The sequence below is a fragment of the Natrix helvetica genome (genome assembly GCF_964273705.1).
Source record: "Natrix helvetica genome assembly, chromosome: 1".
Lineage (NCBI taxonomy): Eukaryota > Metazoa > Chordata > Lepidosauria > Squamata > Natricidae > Natrix > Natrix helvetica.
Window position 1 is genome coordinate 108,886,202 of NC_138548.1, and position 19,305 is coordinate 108,905,506.

At 41.1% G+C, this 19,305-nt stretch overlaps 1 protein-coding gene across 1 annotated transcript in view; it reads right to left on the bottom strand.

Moving 5' to 3' along the window:
* The window catches only part of SLC67A1 (solute carrier family 67 member 1), an 86,154-nt gene that overhangs the window by 14,837 nt on the left and 52,012 nt on the right, over nucleotides 1-19,305 (bottom strand). Inside the window, exon 7 of the mRNA XM_081942370.1 lies at nucleotides 16,258-16,358. Coding sequence (XP_081798496.1) covers nucleotides 16,258-16,358 — 101 coding nt within the window. The remainder of the gene's footprint in view (nucleotides 1-16,257; nucleotides 16,359-19,305) is intronic.

Below are 19,305 nucleotides of genomic sequence, written 5' to 3' on the forward strand. Positions count from 1 at the left end.
GACCTAATTTTATTTTTTTTAACAAATGTTTAAAAATAAACCTTCCAGGTGTTCACGGGTGTTTTGATCAAATCCATCACCTCATTCATTTTGTAAGAGTGCCCATAATATTACAAATGGGCCAAAGAAATCATATTACACCGATGACATAAAGAAATTACAGTTTAAGAGAATATTATACATAGATCCAGGCAATGGAACTTTGTTGCTTTTAAATAAAACTGGAGAAGCAAGAGGACTCCTCCAGAGGTGATATTCAGCAGATTCTGACCAATTCTGGAGAACCGGTAGCAGAAATTTTAAGTGGTTTGGAGAACCGGTGAACACCACCCCTCGTTGGCCCCACCCCCATCTATTCTCTGCCTCCCGAGTCCCAGCTGATTGGGAGGAAATGGGGATTTTGCAGTAGCCTTCTCCTGGAGTGGGGAGGGAATGGAGATTTTACAATTGCATGTGCACCGAACCAGCAGTAATGCCTGCAGCAACCCACTCCTGATTTAATCACCTCTTTCCAACAGTTCATTTGGCACACCAAATAAACCTTTTGTGGCAGGGAGGGGGGGAGGAACAGCTGGGGAGGCATTTTGAGTTAGAAAAATGTCTACAAATTTGGTAAGAATGGTAGTATCTAAATTAGACAACAGCTGGTTCTGACAATAATTCATTAAAATGAGAAATGTCAAAGGAATAATCGGAACATATCATTTTGTCTTTAAAAAGTGGTATTATTTCAACAAATATTTTAAAAACACAATCAATTGCAATAGCTATAAGGCAGGAGTTCACTATAATTTCATATAGGATTGATTTCTTAGTGCTTTGCAGTGGTGGGTTTCAAATATTTTTGGAACCTACTCTGTGGATGTGGCCTCCTTTGTGGTAGTTGCTTGCCGGCCATGTGACTGGGTGGGAGTGGCTTGCCGGCCAAGTGAGGTGAATCACGTGGTTGCTCAGATCACACGGGCGCAGCCCAACCGGAGAAATTTCTCTTCTCAGAAATGTCTTTTCGGGCTGCGCCCATGTGATCTGAGCAACCACGCGATTCACCTCACTCACTATCTCCCTGGCAACGGGACGGCGCTTGCCTGCGCTCCACCAGCTTGGGCGCGAAGGGAGAAGTTTCCTCAGTGGAGCTCCTGAAAGGGACGCAGGCTGCCACTGCTCCACTGAAGACATTTCTGAGAAGAGAAACTTCTCTGGTCGCGCCCGAGCTGGTGGAGCACAGGCAAGCGCCATCCCGTCACCAGGGAGACAGTGAGTGAGGTGAATCATGTGGTTGCTCAGATCACATGGGCGCAGCCCGACCGGAGAAGTTTCTCTTCTCAGAAATGTCTTCTCGGAATGTGCCTGTCTGATCTGAGCAACCACGCGATTCACCTCACTCACTGTCTCTCTGGCGATGGGATGGCGCTTGCCTGCGCTCCACCAGCTTGGGTGCGACCGGAGAAGTTTCCTCAGTGGAGCTCCTGAAAGGGACGCAGGCTGCCACCGCTACACTGAAGACATTTCTGAGAAGAGAAACTTCTCCGGTCGCGCCCAAGCTGGTGGAGTGCAGGCAAGCGCCGTCCCGTGACAGGGGCGGGACAGGAACTTACTTCCGGGTTCATTGACCAACCGGATCATGCAATCCAGTGCGATCCGGCAGAAACCCACCACTGGTGCTTTGATATTATGTTGAGGAATCTGCTCTAAACAATACAAGTTAAATTAAAACTTGTAAGAAATATAATGTATTTAGAAATATATTAGATAAGTACAAATTCTCCAAAATCATCTTTCAGAAGGATGAGTTTTTTAAAATAATAAAACGTTAACAAATTTGATTCTGCTTCCAATGCATACTGTATAGACAAAATATGAATACTTAGTAAGACTATTTTAACTCCTGCTTTTAAATATTGCTGATATGGTACACAGTTAAGATAATTAGTATAATTTAAAAAAAACTTTGCCAGTTAAAATATATCAACTAAAATTAAAAACACACTGATTACACTTTTTAGAAATGGATTGAAATACAGCAATACAACTTAGTGCTCACAGCCCTACTAAACTAAATAGGTATATTTGTACACTAACATTTGGGGGGAAATCATCCATAATCCACCATTATACACATAAGATTCCAATGAAAAGGAATCAACGGAAATTAAATTCTTCATTAGGTGCTTGAGTGACAGGATTTTTAATACAAATGGACCAAACTGTCTAGTTAACATCCCTAGGCAAGAAAAATTCAAATGGTTAAAAGGGAAGTTATCAACACTGTCTAAATGGGGAGCTTTTAGGGAGAGAAAAAAGCAAGTTCAAATGTAGAAAAGTAGGCAATAAATTAATGACAACACAATTTGATCCCCTAAAATAGTTCCTAAATGTATAGGTTTCTTCCTTGGGTGTGCCATTGTACTGAACAAGTAATTATAGGATTCGAGGTTTAATTGGATTTTTCCCCACCCTAAAGGCTAGTTCCCAGACTCCACAAATAGGCATTTTAACACACTCATTTCTACACTGATTCTACTACAATACAAAAGGTACCCTGTTTTCCCGAAAATAAGATCTCCCTGGATAAGATCTCCCCAATCAAACTTTTCAGCGCATGCGCTAAAATAAGCTCCCCCCCGAAAATATTGCAACCACAGCAGCAGCCACGAAGCGACCACACTCGCCACCTCCTACACCTCAAAAATAATAAGACCTTCTCAAAAATAAGGCCAAGTGCTTATTTCGGGGGTCAAAAGAAAATAAGACCCGGTCTTATTTGGAGGGAAACATGATAGCCATTGTGCAGCTGATAGAAAGCGAACAGGTGGGGCCATGGGAAGTGTTGTGATTACTACTGTATCATCTCTTGATTAATTGGGGGGAGGGTAGGGAGTGTTTACTGTTCCATGGAAAATACAAAAAGGTCCTGTTAAATCCTAAATGACTACCAGAAAATCAGAAGCCCACTTTTGTCTGCCCGTTTTATGGCTGTTGTTCTTTTAATTAAATTCTACTGTATTTCATTACTGATCTTCAGATCACGCCATCGAAATACGCACTTTAAAACATGCTAATAGTAACCAGTGCAGGATTGCTTATCCAATCTATCACTCACAACAGCAGAATTACTTTTGACAGTGCCCTAGTTTTGAGGACTTTTGGCTTATTTACACACATATTCACAGACATCCACGCTCCTCCATCGGAGCAGAAACACTATGAGAAGAAGCCCAGGGATGATTGCATCACACTTACAGCACAAGCAAGCAGCACAGCTGTTCTATCTGCCGTTCTGCTACAGCAGATCATAGAAGATAAAAGGCCCATTTAATATATTGATCAGCAAAGTAATGAAGACTACCAGAAGCTGGATTTGTTACGTTTCTTTCAGCTGAAAATGGACTGATGGGGAAGGAGGATGGGGAAAATGGGCTTAATAGTTCCATCTCCCATCACAAATTGTCCTGCATAAAGATAATTCAATCAATGTCAATGTGATAGCACACTGTGTTTTGCCTTGTATGGTAGTCTGGGAAAAACCACTTACATGTTGCCTTGTATGGTAGTCTGGGAAAATATAATGTGAAAAGCAGCCAGATAGAATGCTGCTATCATAGCTTGCATTGCAGTAGTGGGATTCAGCCAGTTCGCACCTATTCGGGAGAACTGGTTGTTAACTTTCTAAGCAGTTCGGAGAACCGGTTGTTGGAAGAAATCTCCTTTTGGTGTTTTTTTTCACTTTACAGGCCTAATCCTGTAAGGAAGTTAGGAAGGAAACATTCTGATGTTGTTTCTAGCCTAATATTTATTGCCCTGCTTACAGAAGCTGCCTCCGGTTAACCCTTATGACATTGTAACAGCTAAGGCGAAGTGCCCATCAACATGAGTAATGTTGAGTTGGTCACACCCACCCAGTCACATGACCACCGAGCCCCACCTACCCATCTGGTTATTAGAACAGAGAACTGGTGGTTAAATCATTTGAATCCCACCACTGTTGCATTGGAACAAGATGCATGGCTATTGTAAGAAAGACTTCTACACCGTTGGCTAACAAATATAAGAGATAAAAATTCCACAGGTCAAGACTGTAGAATGGGGGAGAGAGGTTTGTGTGCATAATGTTTCAGTTCATGAGCAGACATGATGGCTATGAAAATCAGTTGCTAACAATAGAATTTTTTTGGAAGAAGACACTATAAGGCAGACAGGAATCAGGATCTTTTACATGTTTTTTTTTTTAATTGCTGCCTCTTCAGGTCAGAATGAATGCTTCTAATAATCAGAGACCGGTGGGGTTATAGCAGATGTTGGCTTTTCAAACCTGAAATCGTGGAGAGGTCATATTCTGTGAACCCTGAGAGGCTTACACTGGAACAGGATATTCTGGTCTTTCCAAAGAAAGTTCCTTGCACAGCGTTGAGTATAAAGCTGGCAACACTTCACTGAGAAAGACACATAACTCTTTCTGTCTCCTGGATAGCACTCAAGAAGAGATACTGTGTTTCCCCGAAAATACGACAGGGTCTTATTTTCTTTTTACCTACAAAATATGGCTTGGGCTTTATTATGGGAGGAGGTTTTATTGTTTTGGGGTGGCTGGGTGGCTGCTCTCTTGCGAGCAGGCTCCCAAAGAGACGGGCACAGCCTCATTGGCGAATGGCTGTGTTGCACTGTCGCAGCAGCACAACACAACAGCCATGAAGTTACCACGCTCACGAGCAGCCACCTGGCAACCCCCCTTTGCAGCCGGGCACAGCGCCATTCGCTGCCCGGCTTCCCCGGCTTGGCGCCTTCCAAATGCCAGTGAATGGCGCTCTGCATGGCTGGAAAGGGGGGTTGCGCGAGCGGCTGTTCCGCTCTCGCTCACCCGCCTCCCAGCCTCACGATGCATGGCCCAGCTCTCATTATGGAGTCAGGGCACCTCCGCCGCCGCTGCCATCCCAGTCTGGCTTTTTCCGCGGCTTCCAACCCGAGTCTTTTGGCAGTGGCCGCTCTGGGCGCACGCTCTATGGTTGTGGGCCAGCTACCTGCAAACCGTACAACCATAGAGCGTGCACCCAGAGCAGCCACTGCTGAAAGACTGGGGTTGGAAGCTGTGGCTAAAGCCAGGCTGGGATGGCAGTGATGGCAGCGGCGGAGGTGCCCTGGCTCCGTAATGAGAGCTGGGCCATGCATTGGGAGGTGGGTGAGTGAGAGCGGAACAGGCACTCACGCGGCTTGGCGATACCCCTAGGTCAGTGAATGGTGCTGTGCCCGGCTGCAAAGGGGGTTTGCCGGGTGGCTGCTCGTGAGCGTCGTCGATTCATGGCTGTTGTGTTGCGCTGCTGTGACAGCGCAACACAGCCATTTGCCCATGAAGCTGTGTCCGGCTCTTTGGGAGCTGCTTGCAAGAGAGCAGCTGCCCGGCAACCCCCCTCTTCAGCTGAGCACAGCACCATTCACTGACCTAGTGCTATCCCGAAGACGCCAAGCAACGCAATCACCTTTGCCTCCCCCCAGGTTCCCGCGGCTTGGCACCTTCGGGATACTGCTAGGTTGGTGAGCGGCGCTCTGCCTGCCCGGAGGTGGGGGGTTGTCCAGGGGGCTTATATGCTGGGGGGGCTTATATTTTTGCCCACCAGAAAAATGTGGCATGGCTGTATTATGAGGACATGTCGTATTTTCTGGGAAACACGGTATTTTCAAAGAAAGTCTTTCCCCCATATGGTACTTTTCTGGTGATTTTTGAACTGCAATTCCTATAAACTGCAGAAAGCATGTTCAAATGTAAAGTCTACTTTGATCCTGAAAAATATTTCTCAGACTTAGACTTAGAATAACTTTATTTTCACTTCGAATCAGAGGTGGTATTCAGCAGGTTCTGACCAGTTCTGGAGAACAGGTAGTGGAAATTTTGGGTAGTTCGGCAAACTGGTAAGTACCACCTCTGACTGGCCCCGCCCCCATCTATTCTCTGCCTCCCGAGTCCCAGCTGATCAGGAGGGAATGGGGATTTTGCAATAACCTTCCCCTGGAGTGGGGAGGGAATGGAGATTTTACAGTATCCTTCCCCTGCCATGCCCTATAGAACCGCCCCACCAAGCCACCCCACAGAACCGGTAGTAAAGATTTTTGAATCCCACCACTGCTTTGAATGTACACTAATCGGCATACATTAAAATGAAATTTCATTGCATACAGCTCTCACCTCTAATATACACTACACAAATATGACAAAATAAATAAATAATACAAAATTATGCATATACCCACATATATTACAGTGTATAACATAAATAACACAAGCACAGCTAATATTTTAATGTATGGCAGCCTAGATTAACACAAGAAACTATTTTTTTTACAGAATCAGACCACTGACTAATCTGAGTACTGTAAACACCATAATCATCTTTGCAAATAAATTCATGTAATTCATTATTTGATGTATATCGGAGGTGGTATTCAGCCAGTTCTCTCCGGTTTGGGTGAAATGATAGCGGCTTTGGGAGGTTCCGCCCACACGCCCCAATGTAATGTGTGACCTGCATATGCACAGAAGGTTGTGCATGCTCAGACGTGGTGTGTGTGAGCGGAGCGCTCGTGCGCTCGCACTCACATTTGTGAACCAGTAGGGAAGGGAAGGGAATCCCACCGCTGATGTATATACTTGCTCACGCTGCAATAGAGAACGAATTTCCTCCCTTTGTTATAAAATATGTCATATTCATACATCTCAAGAACCCTGCAAAAGTAAAAGAGACAATCAGAGATCAAGAAATCTTGCAACCTCCTATCCAGAAGGGACCAAATGTCTCCTTCACATGAAAGGAAAGATGTCTTTAGTCAAGGCAATTGAGCAAGGACCTATTTTTACATGAGTTCAAAGGAAAATTAGGTGTGGAACTAGTCAACAGATTATAGCTCTCTCCTATATCACCTGACAATAGCTGAGAAACGAAAAGGAAATGATCAGGTGAGAGTGCTACTAAGTTTCTTAATTAATGATTGTGTAACACACCCAAATGCTAGCCTGTAGCTATTTCAGCATAATTGTATGTCATTAAATGCCACTTTATGGAATGATACCGAATCATGGACATGTGGAATGAAGGTGGATGTATTTTGTAGCCTCCGATTCTGAAAATGACAAGGAAACAAGTTATTCTTGGGTCTCTCCTATGAGTATTAGATAAGATGCATTAGGTTTTGTGCTACTTGATACCTTTTAGCAGTTACCAGCCTGTTGCAACATCCCATACTACATAATGTACCATTGAATAATGGCTACATAGATTAGTTACTGCAGGAAAAAATGCTAGCTCACATGGATCACACCCTCTCATCCTTCAGGCATTCTATCAAAGGGTGGAGGCTTACCAGACTGCAGGCATTTTTTTGAACTCAGGGTCACTGACTCAGCAGTCGCATAGTAGATAGGGTTATACAGTCTGTAATTCTTACCTAAATTTTCCAGTATCACCTATACTATAGGTTGAAAGAATCCTTGGGATTTGGTTTTCTATAATGATGTTGAGTTTTTCTTTCGCTATCCTTAACTATCATCTATTTCTGAACTTCTCTGTTTTGAAATATAGCCGCCTTCCCCAAATTTTGGTAAATGTACAATTGCTGAAGTTGATACAAATAGCCATTTTAATCTGGCTCTTCCCATTGTTAGCCTAATCCACAAACTTCTCTGTTAGAGCCACCAGCTTTCCCAGCAATTTTTCCAGTTTATTGCGTCCCAGTGAATTGCAGAGTATAGAACCGCGATGGCCAATCTATGGCACACATGCCACAGGTGGCACGCAGAGCCCTCTCTGCGGGCACGTGAGCTGTCACCCCAGTTCAGCCCCACTGTGCATGTGCACGTGCCTCCCACTGGCCAGTTGATTTTTGGATCTCTACCGTATATGCACAGGTGTGTGTGTGGAACATGCGGGTGTTGCACTGCATGCGTGGGGGTGGGGGGAGCATGGGAGTGTCACGCGTGCATGCACAGGGGATTTGCTTTTGGCACACGATGACAAAAAGGTTGGCCATCACTCATATAGAAGTATCTAATGACAAAATTCAGGCATAGATATGAATTTTGTTTCAGAAATGTGGATTGATTTAGAGACTTGGTTGAATACCTTTGGTATTTAATCCCCCAAACGCCATACTGAATACCTTAAGTACTTTTTAGAAGTCTGTATTGAAAAATGCTTAATTTCCACAGTGAACTTCTTTTGGCCATTTCAAGCAAGTTGGTAGGCCTCATCACCTAACTTCAAATTCTGTTTGCCTTTGTAACATGATCTTCTTTGAACTAATATGAAGAGAAAGCTCTTTACCTTAACAGGAATCCGTTGTATTATCAATACACCAAAGAGGAAGGAAATAGTTTGCAAGTGACATAACAAGAGCCGCCCTTGGCTATGTACACAAGCTGCAGGTGAAACAACTTTGTCTTTGTCCTCCTTCAAAGTCATATAAGCCTCTTAATCTGCAGGGGAAATATTTAATTGGAAACTCCCAACAAAGTAATTCAAAGAGTGCAAACTGTCTTTCTTCCTTTCATGCACCATTAACAACATAATAAATCCAGCTGATATTTTCAGATCTTAAAGCAGAAAAATACACAGTAGAGATAAAGTTTAATCTCCTTTTTGGAAGGACGCCAGTTTTGGGAAGTACCTCAATGCACTTGATAAATAATCTCTACATAATTTTTCTGCCTTCAAAAAAAAGCATATTCATACAGCTGAAAACTGAAAAGGGCATGGCATAGCTATCATACACCAAATTGTACTGGACTTTAAAAAGTAAAGTCAATATTAAGATTAATGTAAGTTTATCAGTATTACGAAATTCAATTTTATTCCAAAGACTACAGAAGAGAAATCAGAACTGCTGATGTAGTGGGTCATTTTTGTCAGATTTGTACAAGAATGTGTAAGCAAATAAAATGCAGTATAGGTCTACTGAAGTCAGTAGAAAAGAAAAGTAGCAACACATGTTAATTGACAGCATTCATTTATTTTGGATTTGGCCATAAAAATCTGCAGACAAAAGAAAGATTCAGTAGCATATACCATGAATCCCAAAACTAAAAACAGTATAATCAAAAACAAAATGTTGCATTGCAAACAGTCTTTTTCAATTCCATGAGACTGAAAATGTTTCTAAAAATAAAGTGGAGGAGGTTGACATCTACACTTGTGTATAGCGAGATTTCTTTTTCCTAGCCAAATCAAAAGTTTTACTAAGTAAAATAATGACGAAAAACAATTTTAGTCCAACTTTATTAATGATTCTTAGGATATTTAAATTCTCCAGCTCTAAGGTGCAACACAGTTTCATTAATGGTTACTTGACATCCAAATTGATTGTTTAATGGCAGTATATGTTTATGAGTTCATACTATTACTCATGTTGGACATGTTATATTGCATCTGATGAAGCGGTACTATTTTCAGTGTTACAGTTTTATTGTCAAGATGCTTCTTCTAATGTTATTCCAATGATCTGGAACTTGAATCTGTTAACTCATCTGAGGCAACAGAGAACAAGGATACTGCTACAGAACTCTGTGTTGTTCAATCCCCCTTTAGATACTGGGTTAAACAATCTATTTAAGGAAGGATTCAGACAAATTACACAAACTTCTGAAAAAGGCAAAAGGTGAAAAAGATGTTTGGGGGTGAGGTAGGGTGAGGCTAGACATATCCCAAAAAAAGAGTTTCAAGAAGATGGGAATGTTTGGTCTTGAGAAAAGACAACATAAAAGCAGGGGTGAAATCCAGCATATTCTGGAGAACTGATAGCGGAAATTTTGAGTAGTTCGGAGAACAGGCCAATGCCACATCTGGCTAGCCCCAGAGTGGGGTGGGAATGGAGACTTTGCAGTATCCTTCCCCTGCCATGTCCACCAAACCACGCCCACCAAGTCACACCACACCACACTCACCAAACCACTTCCTCAGAACTGATAGTAAAAAAAAAAATTGAATTTCACCACTGCATAAAAGGGATATGAAAGCATTCTTTAGATACGTGAAAAGATGTCACACAGAAAAAGGTCAATGCTTGTTCTCTCTTGATACTGCATGTAAGACACGAAATAATGGTTTGAAGGTATCAAGAGGGAAATTCTGATTTATTTATTTTTTAAAAAACTTTTCTTAAAAATAAAAGAGGTAATGAGCCTACTTTCACTGGAGATGTCCCATCAGAGACAAGATAAACCTCTGCCAGGGATTCCTGTACTGAGAGGGATTGTCTTAATGACTTAATCAGCCGTTCTAACTACATTTCGAGGGCATAGTCCTATAGCGTAAAACCGAGCTAATTTATTTCTAGCTCAGCTGCTCTATAACCTAAAAAACTTGCAATGGTGTAGCTGCAAAGTTTCTGATCTGTCATTTCTCCACTACAGTTAGAAGGAACGCCTACATCATCCTTTCCCTTACTTCCTAAGCTGCACCTAGTAGGTCCTAAATCAACACTGTCTGGATTTAGTAAGGGTGACATTGACAAGAGTATTCTTTGTTTTCTCTAGAATCCGATTAATTAAGAGTTTTCTTCTTTTTCTTTTTGCATTTCCTTTCTTTCCTTTTTATGTGAACTTGAAAGATTTGGCTATAGTAGAAGAAGATAGCAGACTGGAAATGCCATACAATAAATTCCATTACTATATATTACTATTTGCATGTTAATATATAATATATTGGTGTATATAAATGCTCACACCCCTCCCCCCAATCTGCAAGACCAATTTTTAACCTCATGTCAAGTTTGTCCCTACTGTAAATAAAACCATTTATTAATTCATTGATCAGATTCATTAATTTGGAATGTGCTTTTTGAATACATTTTAGATGTATATACATATGGTTGTTATATTATCTGGGATCTCCTCTATAGAAAAAAGAAACTTCTAATTTTACAATTAATCTTTTTTTCCTGGATATATTCAACGCAACCACTAATAATTATATATTATGATGGTTGAATAATTTTCATATTAAAATCAGCTTCTGAATCTCTTCCATCAGACAGGTAGCCACAATCCAGACTCCTCTGGACTCACCACTCCTGTTCAAAGAGCAGGTGGCAGTTGTGGGTAGAAGGGGCTTTGCACAGCTTTGTGTTGTGCGATAGTTGTGCTGTTCCTAGATCGGGAGCTTTCCTCATAGTAAGCCTATTCCCTCGTCACCTCCAGTTTGGATTACTGTCAAGAATTCTACATGGGGCTCCATTTGAAGAGTATCCAGAAGATTCAGTTGGTCTAGAATGGAATGGCATGAACAAATTACATGCTTCCAGAACCAATTCAAGATGCTGATTTTAACCTTTAAAGCCCTTCATCAAATGGGACCAGGTTATCTCTCTTCAGTTACATTTGCCTGTGGCAGAGAGGCATGTTGCTGGTTGTGTCTCCTAAGGATTTGACAGTTCCCAGGAGGTGGGCCTTCTCTGCTAGGGTGCCTGCATTATGAAACATTCTCCCCACCCCACTCCCCAGTGTGAAGTTAGCTCCATCCCTCTTAATGTTCCACAAGTCCCTCAAGATTTGGCTAAGAGCAATGATGGTGCAGTGGTTAGAATGCAGTATTGCAGGCTAACTCTACTCACACTGCCAGGAGTTTGATTTCTTGATCCTAACTGGCTCAAGATTGACTCAGCCTTCCATCCTTCTGAAGTTGGTAAAATGAGGACCCTGATTATGAGGGCAATATGCTGACTCTGTAAACTGCTTAGACAGTGTTGTAAAACGGTCTGTAAGTCTTATTGCTATTGCTATGTGAGCTCCCAGGACACTGGTGATATTTTAAGATGGTTCATCATTACAATTAATACTCACTCTCTCCTGTGTGCTGGTTTTATATTTTAAATAAGGGCCATTTTTATATATTCATTGTTTTATTTAATTGTTGTATGCCACCCAGAATCATTTTTAATGAAATGGGAAATTGTATAAATTTGATAAATAAACAAGCATGCAAATAAAATCAGGCTGCCTATATTCCTACCATTGAATTGTGTGCTATGAACAATGCCAACTTTGGTCATGTTACACACTGAGAATATCACAATTGATTTACTCCAACTTAGAACTATTTTCTATTAATCCTTTTGAAAAAGGTCACCTTGTTCCACAACTCCCTTATGTTATTTTGGGATAAATTCTGTTTATCTTCACTCGCCTCACCTATTCCTTAGGTTTTACTTTACTCATAAACCCAACCACAACTTTTAGATGTGACTGAGAAGATTGTCACAAAGGAACTTTTTCAAAAGGCAATTGAACTTCCTTTGATTTCTTTGTTTTGTGTTCAATGAAAATACAAAGAAAGTCCAGCTGCCTTTGAAAAAGCATGTTTGTGACCTGGATGACAGAGAATCTCCATAGACGGAGAAGATTTTAAAAAAAAAACAGGAATTAAAATTAAGGAAAAATCTATTTCAACAATCTCCTCAGTCTAAGCAGTATCTGGGAAGTTGAGTCACCCAACCATCAAAAGATGCCAGGAATTTTTACCAAAAGACCAATCTGACTAGTTGAAAAAGGATTACAGTGTATGGATATTACAACAAGAGTACGGTGGTTCATCTTTTGAATTAGCAGAACATACACTTTGGTACTACTACCACACAAAACTGGATAATTAACTGGAGAAGATCCTTTGACCTTGGCCAGGACAATTTGCTATAAGTGCAGGTAGACAATGATTGGCTAAAGAGGAGGTGGAAGATTTTTTTCAAAGATGAATTCTGCATTCAGTCTTAGGCGATTTGTCATGTGTCATTTCTGAAGGAAGTACAAAGTCATTGAAAGGACATGGGACTAAATTGGGAAGATGCAGGGAAAGAGGAAAAGGCATTGCAGCTGCCTTCTAGGGAATGTGCTGGGATATTCCCTAGGATTAAATGCCTTCAGTTTAGTTTGATACCATCTCCTTCTAAAGCCCTTCTAAATAGAAATCACTTTTTTTCAAAACGATACAAGTCTCCTTATGTTATTTCCACTTCTAGTATATTTCATTTGCTTTTCACCATTTTTAACCCTCTTATTTTACTCATCTATTGAAATTGCTATTAGAAATTCCTGTTTGTACTGTATTGTGTAAACGTAGTGTACGTCTAAGTTTTGTATGTGTGTATTTTGTGTGTTTGTAAATAAATAAAAATATAAAAAAATAAAATAAAATAAAAAGAAATCACTATTCAGAGGTTGTCATTAAGTGCTTTGTGCAAATGCTCACTAATAGGGTTTTTTAGATAGAAATAGGATTGGAAAAAGCTGCCATAAATTGTGAAATTACTAAACAAGTACACATTGACATACTGTAAGTATAGTAATTTGTTTATAAAACTGTTTGATAGGGGTGGGGGGAGACAATCTAATAAGGATTTGGTGTATCACATCTTTTGTGAGTGTCTAAGTGTGGGGCAAGACATAACTGAAAACAATAAAAATCATTTTGATTATTATTATCAAATCTCTCTCTATATAAAAGTGAAATACCACTCATGCATCATCACAAAATCTCCAGAACCGTAAGGCCTAGAAACTTAAAATTTGGCATATATGTTCCTCTTGGCTTCTAGGTGCTTGCTAAGAAAGCATTTTTCAAAATAATCATCAGATCATTAGTATTTCCAATACAGTATTTATATATATAGATTAACATGCTCTGATGCTAAAGAGTTAGACATTCTACTCCCCCTCCACACCTGAAAAAAACTCTGTTCCAACTGCCAGTTGCCTCACATTCCGTTACCCAGGTCAAACTGGCAGACGTTCCACTCCTTCACTCAGGAGTGATCTGGGGTTTCTTACAGCACTAAACATTGGTATCTCACCAAAATGTCTAGGTCTTCCACCTATGAAACTGCTTCCAGACTCAAGGCTGTGGGAGCGATATTCCCTTATGTGTTTCAATCACCGACCACCATTGAGCCAACCGATTGTGAACCAAATTTCTCCTGCAAAGCCCGATCACATGGTTTTGTTGCAAAGCATGGGTATCCAGATAGTTATTATTAAAAACAAACATGTCTTGGCTAATCAACTTAATATTTATTCAATAAATTGTGAAAAATAATTGTTAACAATTACTGGGGATTTTCTGAGTTTGAGAAGTTTTGAATGAAAATTTCATAGTCATCTCTTGGGAAAGAGTCATCTCTCTTAGAGCTGTTTAAACTCAGTGGAAAGTGTGACGCAAAATAAATAATTGAATTTTAAAGACATTTTCATGGATTGCGCACTTAAAACATCACTGGTTAGGAAGCAAACTTTAGCATTAGGGACACTATTTTGGAACAATTTCCAAACAAATGATTGGGGTGTGTGTGTGTCCTTGGAAAGATGTTGTGGTCTCATAATCGCTAAATTAAAAGCACAATGAAGACAAGTGCTATTGAAGGTGAAAAGATGTAAGAACAAATGGTTCAAAGCTATAGAAAACGAGATGTTTCTTTTTTTCCTCTAGGAAGAAGGAAAGGTCTTCAGCATGTTAAAGAGCAGAGGCAAAACCTCTTGAATGAGGGAATTTTTTTTTTGCAAAGGAGCATAACATCCCCTCCCGGTTTGTTCTTAATGTGGAATGTGTGCTATGAGAACAGACAAACAAATGGTTTTCTCTTCCCACTGTAGCAGATGCCTCTTTCCTTCTCACACACAATGGGTGTGTGTCTGTTTGAGTTTCCATATAACCACGCTATTTTGTTCTGCATATACACACACAGAGAAAAAGAGGCTTAAAGCAAACAGGACAGTTCTGTTTTCTATGTTTCAGGGTCAAAATCAGCCAACTTTCCTCCCCAAAGCTTAAAAAGAAAGCCATTTGCAGAACCAGATTGGCACATTTGAAGGGAGAGAAAAAGAAATTCTCCACCGGCACCCAGATAAATAAAATAGGTAAAATTCATTTTGCTCCACGCTAAGATAAAAGCAATCAGGGCTCTGCACAAACTTCAGAGTGATAAAGATCACTGAAAATTATATTTCTGTGTTGTAAAAATACAGTAAAATGGCGGAAGCTTCTGTTAATGCATTACATTAATCATCGCTTATCCAATTACAGGCCTTGGAAATTCCCTGCCTTTTTCACCTTCCCAACCTTTGTGTCTGAAAAAATGACAGCGGACTATTTGAAAAGTAAATTGGGTCTCTGTGATTCTAAGGCCAAAAGATACTAAAACAGAAATCACTTTAGTAAAAGCAAGAGATGACTGTGATTGAGGAATGCTTCACAGACAGGTTTAGCCTAAAGGCTGATTTGACAAATTTCATAACTATTTTTTTTGTTAATGCAGCATTTTAACAAACTAAAATTAAAACTTGCATGATAAAACAAAGAGATCTTTTTTTTTCTAGTACTGATGAGTTGGCATCTAGAACTGGGGTCTCCAACCTTGGCAACTGGCAACTTTAAGCCTGGAGCAAGCTGGCTGGAGAATTCTGGGAGTTGAAGTCCTCCAAACTTAAAGTTGCCAAAATTGGAGACCCCTAATCTAGAATACTGTATCTCAAAATCCTTCCAGGCTTGTCTGTTCCCATCAACATATTAAATAGAAAATATCCATGAGCTATCTGAAGCTGAAAGTTCTTCTTCCTTTTAGAAGGGAGATGATTTTTGGAAAAAGAAAAGTCCAAACCAACATCCTTGGTAATAAGCAGTTATACTAGCATTATTCAAAGCTATTATTCTTGCTTAATCATTGAAAAGAGGCTACAGGGAAAATTGCAAACTCTTGAGGGGGGAAAACATCTCAATTAGGGCAAGTTTTAGGAATATCTCCCTCCTTCCCGCCTGAATCCTGATCTGGCTTTAGGTCTCTATATCAGGGATGGGAATAGATGCTTCAGATATTCCTCTCCAATGCATAGATAATGATACTGACATGTTGGTGGGATCCAGATCACCCTGCAGTCTTAGAATAATACAAATAGCTCAAATAGGCACAAAATCTCTGCTCCCAGCATGTGTGACTCTATTCCAGGGGAAAGCTTAGTAGAGCATTTGACAGGATGAGGCCACACCTGAAGGTGCTATCATAGCTCTGATGATGTATATAGCTACATATCTATATAGCTAAAATTAAATTTATCTATGCACACTGACACACACACACACACACACACACACAGATGCACGGACACACATACACTAAAAATGCCACATACTGATGATGCATTTTCTTTTTTCCATAAATATATAGGTTACATTTTCTTATTTCTATATTATCTAATGAAGGAATACGAGGACTAGCTGTCAATCCCCATTGTATTACCATTTGAAGTATTCCACTGTAGGACATCAAATACCCAGCATGTGCAACTTCCAGACCAAAGAAATCGATGGATATGATGGAAAGCATGATTAGGAACACCCCTAGGGTTAAAACAAAAACAAAACCCCTTATTTTAGGATAACCAGGAAATTATTATTGCAGTTTTTAATGAGTCCGAATCAGAACAATCCCACTGAAGTTTATCTTATTGGGAATACCTAGAGGGCCCCTAAATAGCCTGCTCCAGAGAATAGTTCTTTCTCCATTATTCCATAATGGCATAAACAGATAAAATTTCCATGTTATTGCTTGAATTATGTTCTCTCGCAGAATCCAATCTGAGTCAGTGACAGGGACCAGATATTCCAAATTACTGCTGCCTTTCTTGTAGATTTTTTAGTCATAATATGGAAACAGTTACCATTGCCATCTAGGATTTTTAATTTTCTTTATTACTTTTCATATTAGTCTATTACCCTGTGAAATGTCCTTATAAGCTATCATTTAAGTATTATCCAGACCCAACCCTGCTTAGTGTTGTGGTTTTTTTTAATCAGACACCTATTATAACTATCAATCATGGACCCAATTCCCATTTTCTACTTGCCCTATGGTTACTACAGGCTACCTACCATTCTTGAGTTCAGGAAGAGACAACATTGTCTTCCATCTACTTCCAGCCGATGATACTTATTGCCAGACTTGTTGTAGGTCTGAAGCTCTACTTTTCTATCCTGAGCAGTCTTCAGCGCTTTCAAGTGATTCGTGTATCATGCTTCATTCAATTTAGCATCATCCCCAGCTCTGATTGGCTGCAGTGCCTGGCCCTCCCCTCGCTTTCAGTGGCTAGCTGGAACTCTGTATAGCCATTTCACTCTGTGCCCAATGTTCTGGAATGCATCACTCCCTCACCTGCCTTAATAAAATGCTTAAGTTGCAATGTAGGCATGATGGAATGAAGCTCCCCAGTTGCAATGAATGCTACTCCTTTGTTTCTATGAATTTAAGCCATAACTTCTATAAAGTTTCTGTGGTCCTATAATGGAATGAAAAAAACAATCTCGACCCCTTGTTTTGGTTATTATACCATCAAACCAATAATGGTACAATAGGGGATAGGGTGGTCATGATGATGATAGAAAGAGAGGATGTTTTACTCTACAATTTGTAGATGCTGAAGAGAGGGAACAGACCAAATATATGTCACTTTCATCCCTGCCTACTTTGTCTAGGATACGGAGGTGCCTGGAGGATATGTACGGAGGATACAGATGTCTCTGTATCTCAGACAGATTCCACTTTTCTCAGCCTTAAGAAAACCTTAGTCAAGGATTTAATCTACACAAAGCACGAACTCCAATATGCCTTTTTCCCTTTCAGTCTTTCTGAAAGCTCTGTATTTGATATGTGTTTTCGAGCATCTCTCACATTCCAAATGCTGTGTCATTTTCTGAAACATTCAAAGCTTCTAAGTTGTATTCTTATTAGATATAGTATTGATGGCGCCTCTTCTCATGTCCATTTTCTTTGAGTCTGAAGAAAAACATTCATTTTGAGGAAAGTGTACAGCAGACAGCACAGTTTGTGTTTAACAGAATCATGCTTTTTAGGGTTATTATTGTTTTGAAAAATTCATACCCAGGTGGGAAAGTCAGAGTCTAAATACCAGATTTCTACTGGAAATTCAAGATTTATAATAAATAATAAATAAATAAATATTTATTTCTTAGCCGCACCCTCTCCCGAAGGACTCGGGTCGGCGTACAATGAAACATATGAAATAAATATGTGGACAAAACAAACATATAACAAAGACATATACCGAGACATACACAAGGAGGAGGTCGGCTGATGAATAAAAAACAATTAGAATACAGTGATTAAAAAACCCCTAAATAATTAAATATAATTAAAATACCCAATTAAAAACCCGTCAGGAGCGATATGGTTAGATCAAAGTTGAGCCAGGCCAGCTACTTGGAATAGGTGGGTCTTAAGCTTAATACGAAAGGAGCGGAGGTCAGAGGTATTCCTAATATCCAGAGGGAGGTCATTCCACAGGGCTGGGCCCGCCACAGAGAAGGCTCTACTCCTAGGCGCCGCCCCCCGACACTGTCTAGTGGACGGCACCTGGAGGAGGCCCTCTCTGTGCGAGCGGATTGGTCGCAGGGATGTATGGGGCAGAATACGATCCCGCAAGTAACTAGGTCCTGAGCCATGGAGCGCTTTAAAGATTGTTATCAAAACCTTGAAACGCACCTGATAGACCACAGGAAGCCAGTGCAGCTCGCGCAGGAACGGTGTCACATGGGAGTACCTAGTACTCCCCATAATTACCCGCGCAGCTGCGTTCTGGACCAACTGTAGCCTCCGGGTGCATTTCAAGGGAAGCCCCATGTAGAGAGCGTTACAGTAGTCCAAGCGAGACGTCACCAGCGCATGAGTGACTGTGCGTAAGGCGTCCCGGTCCAGTAGGGGGCGCAATTGGCGCACCAGGTGAACCTGGTGGAACGCCCCCCTCGCCACGGCTGTCACATGGTCATCCATGGACAGCCGGGCATCCAGGAGGATGCCCAAATTGCGCGCCCGCTCCACGGGGGCAAGTTGAATGCCCCCAATGGCCAATGATGGAGTTAATTGGCTGAACCGGGGAGCTGGTACTCACAGCCACTCCGTCTTGGAGGGGTTGAGCTTGAGTCGGTTGTCATCCATCCAGATCCGTACGGCTTCCACACACCGGGACATCACTTCGATGGCCTCGTTGGGGTGGTTCGGGGTGGAAAAGTACAGCTGAGTATCATCAGCGTACAGATGGTATCCCACCCCGAAACCACGGATGATCTCACCCAGCGGCTTCATATATGTGTTGAACAGGAGTGGCGAGAGGACCGACCCCTGTGGCACCCCACAAGTAAGGGGGCGTAGGGTCGACCTCTCTTCTCCTGCCAACAGACGCTGCATCCGGCCAGAAAGGTAGGAGCCGAACCACCGCAAAACGGTGCCCCGGACCCCCAACCCCTCCAGCCGGCGCAGCAGGATACCATGGTC